Source organism: Theropithecus gelada, chromosome 10, assembly GCF_003255815.1.
Source record: "Theropithecus gelada isolate Dixy chromosome 10, Tgel_1.0, whole genome shotgun sequence".
In the NCBI taxonomy this organism is placed as follows: domain Eukaryota; kingdom Metazoa; phylum Chordata; class Mammalia; order Primates; family Cercopithecidae; genus Theropithecus; species Theropithecus gelada.
In genome coordinates, this window is record NC_037678.1 from 2,087,913 (window position 1) to 2,105,856 (window position 17,944).

Sequence of the window (17,944 nt, forward strand, 5' to 3'; positions counted from 1 at the left end):
CGGTGACCGGGGCCTGGGCTTCTCTCTCCTGTCCACGCATGAAGCAGAAACAACAGGGGAGTCATTGGGGTCTGGGACGCCCAGCGGCCTGCTCCAGGGCTGTCCCTGCTTCCTGAGTTTCCCCACTTCCCAGCAGAGACCAGCTCCGGGTCATACAATGTCTCGGTTGACCCTAAAACTGCTTGGAGTCACCAGGCGAGCATGTCCCCATAACAGATGATAGCAATGTCCATGTGGGACAGGCACATGGGGTGCCTAGCCCCTCCCTCCCTCATGTCAAGGAAGGGGTGAGAAATCCTCCAAACATGGACTTTTGCAAACAACGAAAACCCTTTTCTTTAAGTCCTCAGGTGCTTTTGAGTGTCGGAAGGAAGGGTATCAAATGCCTGCAATGGCCACGGCTGCCCGCCCAGGCAAGGTCAGGAAACAGCAGGAACGCAGGCCTCAGAGTCCACACACATCCAAATCCACCTCTTCCTTGATGTTGCTCCTGAAGCCAGGGAGCTCAGAGCACAGGGAGCATGGGGGAGGGAAGCCAGGGGAGTGTCCTCGAGGAGGCCTTCAAACCAAACTTCTCAGAGGCTGCTCTCTGCTCGACGACACAGCCAGGTTCCCCCACCCCAGAATACAGCATTGCCCCACAAGCAGTTCAGTGAGCATCCATCTTGTTCTTTTCTCTCACATCTGAAGTTTATTACCACAGAATGAAGGTTTGTGCTCACATTTCCTTCTCGCAGCTATGATCACTAATAACCAGTCTGTTTTCCAAAACGATGAACGCTGAACCTCAACAAAAGAGCCATGGTGAACATCTGGATGTCTTCTTCTGAGAAATATCTATTCATATCTTTTGTCTACTTTTAATGAGATTATCTGGGGTTTTTTGTGCTGTTGAGTTGAGTTCCCTGTATGAATATATTCTGGATATTAGTCCCTTGGAGGAAGAACCTGCGACTATTCTCGCCCGTTCCACAGGCATCTTCTTCACCGTGCTGACTGTCCTCTTTGCTGTGCAGAAGCTCTTGAGTTTGGTGTAATCTCAATTGGCTGTTACTGTTTTTGTAGACTGTGCTTTTGAAGAGTCTTCCCTACAAAACATTTGTGCAGACCCATGTCCCGAAGCGTTTCAGGTATGTTTTCGGCTAGCAGTTTCATAGTTTCGGGTATTCCATTTATGTCTTTAATCCATTCTGAGTGCTTTCTTTATAATGTGAGAGACAGGGCTCTAGTTTCAGTCTTTCTTTTTTTTTCTTTTTTCTTTTTTTGTTTTCTTGAGACAGGGTCTCGCTCTGTCGCCCAGGCTGGAGTGCGGTGGCACGATCTCGGCTCACTGCAAGCTCCGCCTCCCGGGTTCACGCCATTCTCTTGCCTCAGCCTCCCGAGTAGCTGGGATGACAGGCTCCCGCCACCATGCACAGCTAATTTTTTGTATTTTCAGTAGAGACGGGGTTTCACCGTGTTAGCCAGGATGGTCTCGATCTCCTGACCTCGTGATCTGCCCGCCTCGGCCTCCCAAAGTGCTGGGATTACAGGCGTGAGCCGCCGCGCCCACCTCCAGTCTCGTTCTTTTGCATGTGGACATCTGGTTTTCTGGCACCATTTATTGAAGAGGGTGTCCTTCCCCCAAATGGATGTTAAAAGGCTCCACATCACTAATCACCAGAGAGATGCAAATCGAAACCACAATGAGATACCAACTCACCCCGTTAGAATAATGATTATCAATAAGACAAAAGGGAAGCGCACAAACAAATGCTGGCAGGGATTCAGAGAAAAGGGAAAAAGGGAAGCCGGATACACTGTTGGTGGGAACGTAAATCAGTAGAGCCATTGTGGACAACAGTACAGAGATGTCTCAAAAATCTAAAAATAGCACCTACCCCCTCATCTAGCAAGCCCACTACTGGGTATTCATCCAAAGGAAAGGAAAGCTGCACATGAGAAGGACAGCCTCAGCCTCATGTTTACCGCAGGACTACTCACAAGAGCCAAGACGCAGAATCAGCCTAAGTGTCCATCAGCAGGTGCCTGGATAGAGAAAGGGTGCACCACACACCCTGGAATAGTATTCAGCCATAAAGAAGGATGAGATCCTGTCATTCGCAGCTACAGGTACGACTCTGGAGGGCATTGTGTTAAGTGAAACAAGTTAGGCACAGAAGGATCAATACCTCCTGTTCTCATTCATATGTAAGAGCTAAAAAATACTGAGCTCGTAGAAGCAGAGAGGAGAATGAAGTAGAGAGGCTGCGGAGGGGAGGAGGAGGCTAGGGAGAGGCTGGCTAGTGGACACCAAGTTACAGCTAAACAGGAGAATTGGGGTACTCTATACACAGTAGGGCGACCACAGCTAGGAGTAATTTACTGCAGATGTTAAAAAACCTGGAAGAGAGGATTTTGAATGTTCCCAATACAGAGAAATGATCAATGTTGAGGCAATCGGTGTGCTGAGTACTCTGATTTGATCATCACACATGTGATGTGGAGCTCAATAGTGTGGCCACCACATAGCCAGTCATTTCCCAACACCCAACAACCCCTCCCTGCACGCGGGCAGCTCTAGAGGCTGGGCAATGGTTCTCCCCACTGCCCAACAACCTTTGTCCACAGGTGGACAAAGCAGTAGGCTGGTGGCAGTGCCCCACTGGCCATGCAGCTCCACAGCCCCGCTGGGGCATAGGCCTTTTAATGGCAAGATTCAGAGCAGAGGAGACCACAAGTTCAAATCCCAGGCCTGGCACACTCAGGTAAGAGGGAGCCACTGTGGTCCTCTGAGACCCTCTGTATCTTCTTCTGTAAAACGGGGCTCACGAAGCCTGCCTCTGAGGTGCAGACACCTACCTGCACCCAGCAGTGGCCATGGACTTTTGTTTAAATGATGGACCCCTGAGCATCAGGGCACTCCAGACACAACCGGTTCAATACCAAAGGCCAACAGCTAAGCCAGCATGGGGCTATGCAGGGTGACCCCTCCATGATGGCAGTTGTGACTTATCTGGAGATGGAGTCATGAGAGTTTCATGTGAAGAGCAGATAGGACTAAGACAAGCTTCTCCTCTGACCTGAGAAAGTCCCCAAAGTGTCTCCCAGGAGGCCCCGCAGCAAGCGGCAGGTAGACAGGCCATTCAGCGGGTCCCTCCTGAGAGATGGGTGCCCAAATGCCTGGAGACACGGACCCGCTTCACCCAGACAGTGTCCCGGCCTCCAGCGTGGCCTGCAGGCAGGGAGCAGTGCCCATCCACAGTGGCCCTGAGCCGGGAGAGCCACACCCCAGAGGTCAGAGGAGGCTCAGGGCAGGGTGGGGTGTGTGGCAGGCCCCTGAGACCCCCCCAAGGCTGCCCCGTGCAGCCCCTCTGCCCCACCCTGCCCTGGCAGCTGCTGGCTGGCAAGGATCCTAACACGATCACCTGCAGCGGTGTCTGGGATTCGGGGAGCCGTCCCAGGGAAAAGCCACTTGCTTTGATAAGTTCCCGGAACAACCTCAACTCACTTTCTGCCAAGCACCACCTTGTGCCTTCCACGTCCTGCCGAAGCCGGCAGTGGGTCAGGTTAGCCCCAGACAGGGAGCCCCCTCTCCAGGCCTCAGCACACCCCCAGGAGTCTGTGAAGCTCTGTGTCCCTCCCCACAAACAATAAAGCTGAGCCAGTCTGACCAGCATGTGGGAAACGTCACCCAGCAAGGTGCCCAGACTCACGCCCTCAGCAGCCCAACTGCCCAGGAGAAAAAGAATGTCACTGGACTCCTTCAGAGGACGGTGTGAGCCACCCAGAGCAGAGGACTCCCTCTCCAAGACCAGCGGCCCCTCTGCCCAGCCCCCAGAAGTCTTTCTACTGCAGGGCAGCCCGTCCACGGGGAGGGCTCCCTGACCACGGCTGGATTAAGAACGGACGTTTGCTAAACTGAATGATCCCCATGTCATGAAAACACATGCACCTAAGATACAGTGCTGGAGAACAAACCCCAGGACTCCACCCTGGGTTATCTCTGAGCCGTAAGATAAGGTGGCCCGGCCCACTCTGCCGGCCGAGGGAGTGTCCCCTGGATGGCCTCTAGTCCAATCCACACCCCCCAAAGCTCAGTGGAGCCAAATCTCACTCTGTTGTCTCTCAGAAGTGCCCACTCCATTGCTGGTACCAAAAATGAAGAGTGAGCAACTGGGTGTTGGGTTCCGGGGTTGAACCCGGGTTAGGCATGATACAGAGAGCAGGGTTCCAGCCTGGCTTATGGAGCCCACCTGAGAATGTGTGTGTGGTCCTGGGTGACACTCCTGAGCTCGCTCGGCACCACACACTCGGGGTCCCGTGGTGCTGGTAAGAGCAGGGTTCCAGCCTGGCTTATGGAACCCGCCTGAGAGTGAGTGTGTGGTCCTGAGTGACAATCCTGAGCTCGCTCAGCACCCCACACACTCGGGGTCCCGTAGTGCTGGTAAGAGCAGGGTTCCAGCCTGGCTCATGGAGCTCGCCTGAGAGTGAGTGTGTGGTCCTGGGTGACCATCCTGTGCTCGTTCGGCACCCCACACTCGGGGTCCCGTGGTGCTGGTGCGTGGTGGGAAGGATGGGCTCCTTCCCAGAGTGAGACAGACAAAAGCCACCTGACATCTGAGGAACTGATGGGGGTGTGAGCATCATCTAACATCACCATGGGGACAGTGGCACTTGGGGCTTTTAGAGTTTCTCCAGTGTTCAAAAACACTTTCTTTTTCATCTGAGAACCTGAAAATGATGGAAGCAAAAGTAGATCAAAACATGACCACCTTCAGCAAATGCACATCTATTTTCATCAATGAAACACTAATTTTGACTAAAGCATAGTCTTTTTGAAGATTCTGTTTGTACCTGGATGGCAGCCCACGGCTGGAAACAGGAGGAAGTGCCGAGACAGACTGGGAAGCCCTTGGCTACCGGCTTCCACTGTCCCTGGCACTTTTGGTGACATGTTTTGCTGTTTCCTCCATGTGGGGAGCCCCCGTCTCTAGGCTGTGGGTTCTGAAACCTTTCCAAGTTCATGAGTCCACATCTGCTCTGGCAAGGGCTGTCCACAATATGCTTGGGGTAAAGCAAGAGGGGCACCAGGACAAATGTATCTGCCCTCAGGGGCCCACAAGTCAGTGGCTTCCCATGCACCTGGCACCAGACAGGGTTTTCACAACTCACATGTTCAGCAAGTGCACACACCCCACCCGTGCTCCCGAGGTCCTTCCCAGGGGCAGCTAGAACTCTTCTCTCTGGAAGCCCTTGCCTTCTCCAGCTCGCACACGTGGCAGAGCCCTGGTGATGGGACAGCCCTCCTCAAACAGGCAGCACAGAGGAGCCTCCCGCTGCCTCCCGACACAGCTACAGAACCCCAAAAATGAGCCAACAAGACTCACGCATGACTGCACAGAAGAGCACGGGAAGGTCCCGCGTGGCTCTGGGACCCACATCCTTCCACTTCTGCAGGGCAGGAGCCAAGAAGCGTAAATTAGCACCAGGGAGTGAACATGAGTCCTATACGACCCACGGGTGGTATTCAGCTACATTCTGGGATGCGCTATCAGGGAATGGAGTGCTACAGAAGAGAAGCCGTTTGAAAGCACAGCAAAAGTGTCTTTTCGAAATAGAGGCCGCTCTTGGCCAGGCATGGTGGCTCACGCCTGTAATCCCAGCATTTTGGGAGGCCGAGGCAGGCGGATTACCTGAGGTCAAGAGTTTGAAATCAGCCTGGCCAACGTAGCAAAACCCCGTCTCCACTAAAAATACAAAAATTAGCCAGGTATGGTGCCGCATGCCTGTTGTCTCAGCTACTCAGGAGGCTGAGGCAGGAGAATCACTGGAACCTGGGAGGCAGAGGTTGCAGTGAGCCGAGATCACGCCATTGCACTCCAGGCTGGGAGATAGAGCCGGACTCCATCTCAAAAAAAAGAAAAAAGAAATTCCAAAGAGAGGCCACTCCCGAGTCCGAGCAGCAGTCCAAAACGTTAGAAGTTTTGGAGCCATTAGCACTGTAACTGCTGCAAAAGCCTAACACAAAAGCATTCCCGGAAGGCTCAGGTCCCCCAGAAATGCAACACCAAGGCATTGGGCCCCAGGCATGCTTTAGAACAAGCGCCTCAACATTTAATAAAACCAAATACACACAAGACACTGAAATGACAACAAACTAGGTTCTCTCCCAGTCCAATCCCATTGTATGTTAATCTCAGACCACTGGCCTCAACAAAGCTCCAAGCCGATTTGTTTGCAGGTCAACCAGGACAGGGAGACTCCTCAGTCTTCTTGTTATCCAGTGGATTTTTAAAAAGAAATAAGTAAATTCTGAGATGTTCATTGTCATAAAACTGGTATCTATTTTCTAAAACATCAGGTGAAAACCATCCTGGTAGAGATAGCAGGTGGGCCGCAGGCTAGCAGCAATGACATTGGGAGAACCCACACAGACAGCATCCGCCGGCCCCTCCAGCTTTAAGTTCAAAACCAGAAGACCAGGCAGGCAGCATGGGGCGGAATGGATGGGGTGCCCCGAAGTGACCACACACCCCATCTCTGCAACTCCTCCATTCTGCCCATTGTTTCAGAAAACCATTCTGGGGACATCAGTAAGCCTGGGTGCTGGGCTGCAGCTCTGGGTGTAGTGGGGACAGATGCACCCTCCGGGGCACAGAGAGGGGCTGAGAAGGGCAGCCACACTCACCGGCCTGGCTCAGCCCTCACTCTGCCACACCCTTGGGGCCTCCAGCGGATGGGAAAGGAGATGCTGGTACCCTCCTGGGCTGTATCTCCATCCCAGTTCCCATTACTGCATTCCATCAGATTCCCTGGGGCCCATGAGGCCTGAGAGGTCAGCAGAACTCAGCCTTCCAAGCCCTTCCCACCTGTGTCCTCATCCCTCCTCCACCTCTCCCTGGGCACCCCCAGCTACTTCTACCCGGGCACCCCCGACTACCTCTCCCCAGGCAACCCCGACTGCCCCTTCCCCTGGAGAGATGAGCCAGGACCAGGAAGGCGTCCAGGAGGGAAGCAGAGGCAGTCACGCAAGTTCATGCTGCGAGCCTTTGCAGCACACCACCCAAGTGCTGGAGCCCGTCTCCGTCCAGACGCAAGGACGGGAAAATGCCCCAAAAACTAAATGGCAAACGGGCCTTGGGTTTGCTCAGAGCAGGTTGGGGAGCCAGACCTGGGCACACTGAAGGCCTCGGGGGCTGACCCAAGGCGCCCGGTGCCTGGGAGAGTAGGCCCCACCCCAATCAATCCATGCATTCAGGCCACAGCTCCTCACAGATTTGGAGCATGAGCCAGTATTGTGGCAGCGGGGAGGGAGGGGCTCACCAGGGTGGAGGCAAAGCCACTCACAGCCCAAGAGAGGCAGTGGCTCAGAATGTCTGGTGGCGGAGGAAGGGTGGGGGTGACAAGGGAGGCAGGGCCAGATGCCCTGGGAAGGCCTGGCTGGCCAGTTTGGAGGTGACAGTGACACAGTGGCCATGCCCATGGAAGGGGCCTTGGGCAGTCAGTGGGAGATGACCTTGAGGCTGACCTTCAAAGATGTGCCCCTGACAGGACCTCAAGCATGCCCCAGCTCCTCCCATTAGCTCCTTCCATGGCAAACGGCACATGTACCAAGCACCAGTCCCTACCTGAGCAGGGCCAGGCCCATCCCTACCTTCTGAGTCCCCCAGCCCTGTCTGTGCATCCAGGAGCCCGAGGCGGCGGTGGCAGGCTGGGTTCTGGGACACAGTGCGATGTCAGCCAGTCCCCCAGTGCTACTACGAGCTAGATACTGGTGACTCACTTCCCAATTAGCCACGTCGTCACGGGAAGCGCGAGTCAGGCCTGCTAAGTATGCGTGTTTCACAGGGTTTACGCTCCAGCTCAGCCGAGAAGAGGCGGACAGCACAGCCCGCCTGCGGGCCTGGCGCCTTCCACACCCCCTCCCTCCTCAGCAGCATCGGGGCTGCTCACCCCAAGGGGGCCAGCACGCACTGTGTGCTCAGGGACACCTGGTCACCAGTCTGTGCAAGCCCACTTTGCACCACAGTGGCCCAAGTGACCCGTCCCCTGTTTGAAAACACACTAGAGGTGTTTGTCGAGCAATGTTTCAACTTCATTGTGTGAACTACAAGCAAAATCCCATCGGTCCCTCAGCCCACGAAGCTGAAGCAAAAAGCAAACAAGCATCACTTTAAGCTGGTGTTGGTCAGGGACAGGGGAGTGGGGTCAGGGCCCAGGCGAGCCTGCCGTCTGCACTGTGGGGCCTTGGAGTCCCAGGCTGGGATCGCTGATACAGAACTGTGCAACCCTGCTGCGTCACCTCCGGTATTGTCATCCTAAAACTGAGGGTCTGGAAGATAATGAGCACCATTGATTTCAGGAAAACTGAGGCCCAAAAAGGAAAAGGCTTAACCTCCCCTCATCTTACCAAGCAAAGGGGTCTCCGGGAATTGCTGAGTTTGAAGGGAACAGAAGGTGGCTTTGGTTTAAGACACAAGGAGTCTGAGGATACAAAGGGAGGTGCAGTTCCAGCTGACCAGATGTGGAGCTGCAGGCAGACTTGTGGGGGGGTGTGTGTGTGTGTTGGGAGTGCTGTCTGACACACCAGAACGCACATTTGCACCACATAACAGAAGCACACTCCATGCCCCCGCCCACCACATGCATGACACGGGGACCCGGGAGGGAAGGTCCGCCTTGCCCTAAAAAGAGGGGAGGAAGAGGGCCTTGGAAACAGGAAAATCCTGACTCAGCAACAAAGGCTGGGGGTGGCGGAGGTCGCCCCAGGCAGGAGGCTGCCCACAGGACAAGAATAGCCTGCCTGTCCGGAGGCAGCATCCAGTGCAGAGTGGAGCTCAGTGCTCTACCAGCACAGGCCGGCTGACCCCGGAGCCACCTCCCTGCGGAGGGCCCTATGGAGCCTGAGCTCAGTCAGGAACCGGGAACCAGGGAGCAGGGTCAGAGGAGCTGGCTGGAACAGAAGGGCACATCGGTGCTAGGCTGGGGGAGGCACAGAGACGGACATAAAGCAAACTCTAGGCAACCAAGGGTCCCACCAGCAGAGCAGAACTTCCTGGGGGAGAAATCCATTTAGGAAATGCGGGCTCTAGACACCACAGAAATCTCCAAATTCACACTTGGGGACCCAGCCACCTCCTGGAAAGGCGAGCGTAATGAAACAAGCAGGAAGATGAGGGGAAAGGCTGATGGGCGCTGCCTTCGGTGCGGGAGGGTTTGATTGCCTCTAAATGGCTTCATCACCATCGGCAGCACGGTTACATGTGAAATGCGGAGAAATTAAGACAGAGAGGAGATTGCAAGCAACTCGTGAACCCTGCGGTGGTTCCAAGCTCTGGAAACAGAAGTGTGTGGAAACGTGCAGAGACACCTCCCTCCCGGCAGACAGCCTTTCCAGCAGCTCCGCCGGTCTGGGAGGGGCTGCACTGAGCCTGCAGGAGCTGTCTCTGCAGAGAGAAACAGTCACGGGAGGCAAGGGACCCACACGGGACGGGGACTTGGGCTGAACTTCCTCAGACCCCCACGCTGGCCCATCCAGCTGCGGAAGTGGAGAAACCCAGAAACTGTAAGATTGCCACCCTGCTGGTGTTCAGTTCACCCCAGGAAATACCAGCGCAAGTGCGTTTGCTGGGGCCACAGACAAGGTACAGACGCACTAGAGCAGGGTTCCCGGCGGGCTGATTGTCCCGGGGGACAGGCAGCAAGGTCCAGAGACACCTCTGGTTGTCACAACTGGGAGTGGCATCGAATGGGGGTGGCCGGGGCACCCTCAAAGCCCCTCCATGTACAGGCAGACCCCTGCCACAAAGCATGGCTCAAATGACCCTAGTGCTGCCCTGAGAAACCCTGAACTAGGGGGAAATTGGAACAAGTGCAACTTTAAGGAGAGCAAGGACTGGGGAACTGTCACTGTAGGAGTCCAGAAAAAGAGGCCAAAAAGAGGATACGAGTTTTCCACTCTGGCAACGAGAAAAGTCCTACTAAGTATACCTACCAATTCTGAGCTCTTCCCAGGTATTCCACATATTATTATTATTATTAATCAAACTGTTAGAACCAAAGATATGCTTGGAATCCAGGAGACTTAGTTTGCCAGAGGACAGCAGCCCTCCAGCCTCTGCCCCTTCAGCCCCGCCCCCAGGCCTCCAGCCCCGCCCCTACCCTCAGCCCCGCCCCCAGGCCTAGGCCCAGACGGATGACCCCTGGCCACTGGACACTCCAGTCTCATCTTTCAAGCATGTTGACTGTGCTGAGACGGAAATGCCATCTTTTCTAGAGATGGTCTACAAGTGCAGAAACGGGCAAGGGGCTGGCCCAGAAACCAGCAGCGAGGCAGCAGAGCATCCCTGAAGGTAGAAGAACGGCGCGGCCTGGAACACTGCAGGCGGGGGCGGAACGGGGCCTCGGTCCCTGGCAGGGCTGATTTCCATGGATGGGCCACTGCTGGGGACCCCCAAGCCCGTGGGAAGTGCAGCTGGCACCGGGAGGAAGCCCAGACCCGGAGTCAGGCGGGCCTGCAGTCCCTGTGTGGGACCGGCCCCATCGCTCCCCCTAAGGAGGAGGCCTCCAGTCCAGCCGCTCCTCCTCTGGTGGCTGGGAGGTGAGGGGGTACCAAGCCTGTTTCTGAAGGATGAAATGCAAGCACAGCAGCCTGTTACTGTGTTAGCGATCTTGCTTTCTCTGTATTTTCTTTCCTATATTCATTCAGATATCCTGAACCAAGCATGAAGATGCTGTGGGCGAGACAGATTCTTGCATGTGCCTTCAGGTGGCACAGCCTACGCCTTGTTAACCCCCAGGAAACCAGGGTCCCTGATGGCTGGACCACCCCACCTGCCCTTCACGACCCTCCCTGCGGTGCACCTGCAAACCACGGCCACACAGCGCCCCAAACAAGCAGGCAGTTCCAGCAGGGGTGGAGCCAGACCCCTCTGTGCCCAGTTCTGGGTGGGGTGGGTGATGTCAGAAGACATCACCTACCACAAGTGGGCCCTCCTCTGTCCCCCACAGCTGACCAGGCATCCCCAACTCCCCTGGCACCTCTACCTGCGGGGTTGACATTATTGTATAGACAGGTTTCCACGTCCACGTGACCTTCTGGAGCTTCAGCACACTGAAGGCTGGGAGGTTCCCTGAGGCTGCCTCACCATACAGCCCACTGACCAGCAGGTGCTGTGACCAAGAAGCGTCTGCCCAGAGAGCCCACAGTTAGTCTCCCGAGGCCATCAGCCATGCCCCAGACTCAGAGCCCAAGACGAGGCAGAAAATGACCCCAACAGCAGCCACCAAGACACACATGCACAGCACTGGAGAGGGGATGGGGACGCGTGCCCAGGGGACACGTGCCCAGGGGATGCCACAGGGAGCAGGGGATCCTCTAAGACATGAGGTGGGCACTTTCTGGCCTAGCTCACCACGCCTTCCTGCATCCACAGCATTTAGGGAGTAAGACGGGCCTTCACGGGCGGCAGAAGCACCAGAGCACCTATGTCCGACCCGGAGTATGTGGGAGAGGAATGAGCACATGCCAACTTCCTGGGAAGCTTCTAGAAGGCTCTGTAGGCTAGAGGCTGCTCTCAGGATTGGACTCCAGGGCTGGACAGAGGGACGGAGACTCCCACCTGGGCGGGGGGGCTCAGCTTTGGGTGCCCTGAGTGTGGTGAGCCAGGGGAGAGGGTGAGAGCTGGGGAGGAGGGTCGAAGGCAGCTGGGTCCTTCCAAGGGAAGCTATGGCGCAGGGCAGGAGGGAGAGCAGGTGTAAGGTCTCAAGTGACAGCGGCCCAGACAGAGAGAGGTCAGGCAAGATGTCTTTGGGACAAGGAATGGAGAAGCCGGCTGGGTGCAGGGTCAGGGGCACGGGGAGCCCAGGGAAGGGAGAACAAGGACAGACGAGGTTCCCCAGATGGAAACCAGATCCAGAGCTAGACCTTGGGCTGCCTCTCAACACCTCTGGGAGGTCCCTGACATTCTGAGGTGGCAGCTGGGTTGAGACACAGAAGGGTAGCATGAAGAACCCACCAGAACACAGGGGCCTAGCCCAGGCTGCTCCCCCATCATCTTCGGCCTTTGTGTCAACTGAATGTCCTCTCCCCTCTGGAATGCCAGCTCCAGAAGAGTGACCATCTCTGTCCCCGGGGCTTGGCGCATGGCTGGAGCTCGCCCAAGACTAATTAAATGAATACCCTGGAAGCCCACGTCTCCAGCTTCACCCGCAAGCCTACAGCCAGTTCCACCACTCCTACCTTCTTCAAGCAGTGCTGGAGGAGACCTGCAGAGCCAGGTCCCTCCAAAGCGGAGGTTCACCCCATGGTAGGTGACACGCCAAGGGACAGGGATGCCTCTTCCAGGGAGACTCACTGTGGGGCTGCCACCCCACTGGGCCCAGACCCACTGTCCTGCAGGATGCCGCTGGCATACAAAGCTGGAACTCAGCCTCCCTGGAGCCAGGAGGACCAGGGGATTCCAGAGGAGTCCTGCTCGCCTAGTTGGAGATAAAAGTAATTCCATACCCGATTCCTGCCAGCCATTTTAATAAATAAGTAAACGCTACAAAGCCTCAGGGAGCCCTCTACCACATTCGCTAGGGTGAAGGAGAGACGAGAATAGTCGCCCAGATCTGCTACCAGCTGCCAGGCCCGTTTCTGGAAAGCCCAGCACCGAGGCAGCTTGTGCTGCTACCGTGAGTCTTAGCACATTCCAGGGCAGAGAAGTCCAGAAGGGAGGAGCGAGATGGCTGGAGCTGCTGTTCCTGGGCTCCAGTGGGGCTGTCCAGGCCTCCAGGCCCACCCAGGGCCTCCACAGAAACCATCGACACTGGGGGCACATCAGGGAGCCCTTGTCAATGGAGAAGCCCTGGGACCATGTGCAAGGCAGCATTTAAGAAAGGGCACACCAGAGGCTACGGGACCCCTGCACCTGAACCTGCACAGGCGCCTGAGACAGCCTCAATGACAGTTCCCCCAACAAACAGTCATCAGTCTATAGGGCTTTCCACACCCCGGTGCTCACTCCGGCCACCTGATCAGATTCTGGTCCTCCTTGTCCATCTCTGCCCTGAACGCTGGGGCTGGACCATCGCTGACAGTGCTCCGGGTGACAGGTGGCAATCTGTAGAGGTCATTAACTCCAGAGCGCCACATTTTAATGCAAAAATGAGCCCTTCTAAATCGGCGCAGATGCGAGGCTATATAAAGAAATGGGGATTTTAATGTTTTGCTTTTCTTCCCTTTTCTAGTGCCACATTATCATAACATTTTCCTATAATTACGCCCATAAAAGTCACCTGAAAATGCTTCATGCCACAAAAGTTGATCTACATATTTCATTCCGAGCATGTCGAGTGGCAGATCCTGAGCTCAGAACTCTGGGGCAGAACTTAGCTGGGGAGCCTGGTGTGGAAGAGGCCCATCAGGTGGAGCCCCCTTCTTGGGTTCGAGTGTCCTCTGGCCTCAGGGAGGTCCAGCAGAACGGGCGCAGGCGGGAGCGTGACACCTGTGTGGACAGTGGAAGAGTGCAGACCCCCCTTCTGGTCCTATCTCAGTGAAAGAGCAGGGGTGGAGGGTGGGAGGGGACAGTGGGGCACTGCCAGGATCCCTGGGAGTCCATGCTGCTCTCCAGGGTACTGTCTAGAGCCGCTCAGAAGTCCCCTCCCCCAGGGGTCCCTGCATGGGAAAATCCTGTGAGGGGGTAAACCTGCCTCTTCCTCTCTAAGCCTAGGGCCTGGATGTCGGCTAAAAGAAATCCCAGAGACTGATAATTTATATTTATGGAGCTGAAAGAAACAAACAGCCCATCTTCTTTTGCTCCAAATCCATCAAATAAAAACACAGTGAGAATTTTTTCAAAAAAGATGAGAAATAAACTTCTGAACGGCACCACTTCATTAAGCCTCCAGTGTTTTCCATTTTACCTCTTCGAGAATCCAGAACAAAATTTGAACAGCAGGAAAGTGACATATTCTAATCGCTCCTAAATATACAATAAATTGTATTTATAAAGGAAATGCAACACCAGAGTGCCTACGCTCAGTTAGGATTCTAATGGATTCAAAACAGTTCCAAAGTTGTTGTAATTTCTTCTCATAGTTGTAGCTGAGGACATGAGATTTAACGGGAAGGTACAGCTCAGTGTTGACGGCATTTATTTGGAAATTTCCATGTCCAGCACATAGCGAATCTGTCTCTCTTCCTCACTCTCCCTGCTATGCTGAAATACAGTTTGGGTCCCCACCATCCACCTGCTCGTGCTGAATAGGTGACAGGGAATCTAGGCTAGTGCAGAGTGTCCTTTAGCTGTGATTTCAACACTGCACACAAGGACCGAGTCAGTGCTTAGGTGTCATAGGGAGTTACCTCAGGTCATCATTCACTTCTCTCCCTTGCTGCTGTTCTATCCTAGATGCCAGCGTGGAAAGATCACATCTTCGGTGGCGGGCACAGAACACCCTCAACCAGGTCTGGTTGGGTGAAGAGGTCCCATTCCACGTCTAGGCAAGAAGCACATCTAGGCACACAGACTTCTCTACCCCAAATACGCTAAGGGGAAAACAACCTATATCGGCTCTTTGTAAGCCACACCCAGAGGGGTTTCCTCAGACCAAAAGGAGAAGAGCTTCAACTTTCCCCGTCAAAGCTCATCATCACGCAAGTCAACTCATCACCAACCGTCCAACCCTCATGGGCAGCACCGGCCGCGGAAGAAACCAAGCCTGCTGTCACCGTGATGGTCTCAGACCACTGAGCATGCATTTTAAAGTGAGCCATCCGGGGCCCCTTCCCCTGTTTGCGTCTCCTGGCAATTCTTCCCCAGGAGGAGAAAATGACAAGGCTGTGTCACTATAGCAACTAGCCTAATTGGTGGACTGCAGGTCTTTCTCCAGCCAGACGGTGGAGCCCATCTCCTTATATATGGATCCCAGCACATGGGAAAGAAAGAAGGGCCGGACTCTCCCTGGGCCAAGAACAGTAGAATCCCCCCCAACAGAAAACCAGGCCAAGAAAGAATCCAGTTTCCTCTTAGCTGCGCCAGGAAGCCAGCACCTTGTGTGCTGCAGAGAAACACACAGATTTAATAGGCAGGATAATTGAACCCTGTATGATACTTATCAGTTTCCCTAATTAATATGATACAAATATATCTGCTTCATAACACAAAGACATTTTGAGAAATAAAAATCCTTACTGATGACAAAAACAATTTACAAACAAGAATACAAACTATTCTTCTTCATCCCAGATATATTGGAAGAAAGAATGAAAATCGTAGGAACTGTTTAATTTGCATTTAATTTGCTTTATCGGTTCTAAACAAAAGGCGGGGGGGAATTTTTCTTTTTCTCTAGGACTGCATTTCCAAGCTATCAATTATTATTATGTCTATTTTGTATTTTAGTGAAATGTTTTAATTTCTCCAAGTACATTTCTGGTGTAATGGGGTGTGTCTCTTATTGTCAATTATTCCATTACACGGAGATGGAAACAGCCATAACAACGTGCTTCACCCAAGCTTCTGTTATTAATTATTTCTGCTATTCTGGTAATACCTTCTTACCAACTGTCCTTGTCCTGGCTAAGGGCTGTTTCCAGAACGCTGGGGAGGCCAGCTAAGGAGGAGGGATGAGTGTGGAAACCAGATCTCCCCTCCTCAGCGTGTCTAAGCAGCAGGCTCAGATGTCTGCGCCGGGACACCAGGACTCGACTCGGCAGAGCAGAGGACAGTCTCAGGAAGGTGTGAGCCCTCCGGATGAACAACGTGCTGACACCTTAGGATTGAGGATGCAGCGCAGGGTGGGAGAGGGCTGACGCTGCCTGTATTGAGACCGGGTGTACCTCGCTCCTCACCGGCTGGGGAAGTGCAGTGTTGAAGCCACAGGGCCCTGGTGTCAAGTACTTAGCAACAATTAGCAGTTGTTCTTTTCCACACCTGCTGAGCTGCTGGGGGTTGGGGGTGAGGTGTTGTCCTGGGTTCTAGCAGCCAGCCAGGGATGGGCAACCTGTAGTGGGCTCAGGGCACTATAGCCCCTCTCCAAACACTGCTGAATGAGCCCCTTCTCCCTCTCTGGAGATGCCACCAGGAAGTGCATTCAAATGCCTCCTCTTCAGCGCAGAGTTTACCTGCCATTAACCCTTTCTACATCTCCTAGGAAGCCTTGCTTGGGGGTCTCCTAGGGAATCCCCCCACATACCTCTGCAGGCACCGTGACGGCCGTGGAAAACTCGGGGACAGGCACAAATGTCGCTCAAACCCCCAGACCCTCCTCCCTGTCCTCCCTGCAGCCGGCCAGCCAGTGAGTTCCCAGGGGCTCCGGCGCACCCAGGGTGGCCTCGCCTGCCTGGGCAGCTCCGGTTGAGACCCCCAGGCTTGGCGACCCCTCCCCGCTCGGTGCCACAGCAATTCTAGGGAAATGCATAACCGCGCTGAAGCAAGTAGGACAATTCCTGCCCTGGGCCCCGCGTTTCCCTCGCGATCCTGGCGAGCTGGGCTGTCCCAGGACTCCGGAGACCGATCCCGCGGCTGCCTGGGTCTCCCTGGCCACTGTGCTCTCATTTTGGCGACAGCGGAAGGATCGGATCAGACTGGGAGCTTGGAGGCCCGGGGCTCTGGAGGACGTGGTGTCTGTGGAGGGAGGTTTGGTGCTGGTCTTTTTTTTTTTTTTGGTAAAGAATCCATATTTTTCCATCACCTCCCGCGCCCATGGCAATTCTCCATGACAGGTACTCCCCAGCACCCGTCCTTTTCTCCTGCTGAAGACAAGAAGCCTGAGCTCCCGGAGCTGAAGCCGACCAGCCCGCGCCATCCGGGGCCAGAGCCTGTGCCCGGGACGCTGAGCAGCCCCCACTTACCCCACCAGCCGCGAACGTGCCCCGGGATGCTGAGCACCCTCCCCAGCGCCGAGGCTGGAGTCTGCACACGGGACTCCAACCACCCCTCCTTCCACCCGCCTGGAGCCTCGGCAGGGGCACAAGCCACCCCCCTCCTTCACCCCAGGCAACCGGGAGCCCGCGGCGGTCACCCCCCACCCCAGCCCCCAGCTCACACCCGGGCGCCCACCGGCCCGCACCACCCCAGCCAGCGCCCGCGCCGGCCCCGCCGGTCACCAGCTCGGGCCCCAGACACGACCCGAGAAACGTCCGCGGCCGCGGCGAGCCCCCTCCGGCCATCCCACCCCTCACTTCGCTTCTCTTTCCAGAAAGCGCCTGACGAGCCCGTTTCCCGGGAAGGCGGAAGCTCCAGCCGCTCCTCTGAGCCCAAGCTGGGCTCCTGCCCGAAGAGCTCCTCTCCGGGCTCGGCCGCTGCGTCCCCCCTTGTCCCGGGCTGAGGCACGGGGAGGGCGCTCCGCAGACACCCCGGCAGCGCCGCCCGCCCTCCACGACCTGCAGCTGCCTCCTGAGCGCGCATCTCGGCCGGGAAGCCGCTGGCTGGGCTCCGACCGCCGGGCAGGGACGGGCCGCGCCACCCGGGGCCTGAAGCCGGGGCCCTGCCGGGGAGTCAGGGAAGGGAGGCTTGGGCCGGGGCGTCCGACCCCGAAGTGCCCGAGCGCCCGGAACCCGGGTGGACCCTCTTGCCCGCCCAGCGCAGCGTTGGACCGGCCGGGACTCGGGGGACCGTGCGCCCCGCGCTCGTAACTCCGCGCCGACTCCCGGAGGCCCGCGGGGCGCCTGAGGGGCCGGAGGAGGGGGTCCGGGGCCCAGAGGGCCGTGCCGGGGCCGGGGCCGCGCGGTACTCACTGCAGTAGGCGATGAGCAGACTGGCCAGGATCATGAACGCCCAGAAAGTTGAGGACATGCTGGGCAGGGCGGTCGCATCTTGCCGGCTGCCGGTCCTGGGCGATGGCGCCATTGAAGCCGCGGCGCCCGCGCGGGGGGCAGCAGCGCGTCTCAGCAGCCGGCCCTGCCCGCGCCCCCGCGCCGGCCTCCACGTGCGGGCCCCGCGCGCGCCATCCTCCGCCGCCGCCGCCGCCGCCG

The 17,944-nt window shown here is 56.1% G+C and overlaps 1 protein-coding gene across 2 annotated transcripts in view; it reads right to left on the reverse strand.

Annotated features, from left to right (window-relative positions):
* FAM19A5 (family with sequence similarity 19 member A5, C-C motif chemokine like) overlaps positions 1-17,936 on the reverse strand; it is a 347,289-nt gene extending 329,353 nt beyond the window's left edge. For both annotated transcript variants that reach the window (XM_025399346.1, XM_025399345.1), the window contains exon 1: positions 17,708-17,936. In XM_025399346.1, the coding sequence (XP_025255131.1) occupies positions 17,708-17,819 (112 nt within the window). In that variant the 5' untranslated portion in view covers positions 17,820-17,936. The remainder of the gene's footprint in view (positions 1-17,707) is intronic.
* Between the last annotated feature and the right edge of the window lie 8 nt (positions 17,937-17,944).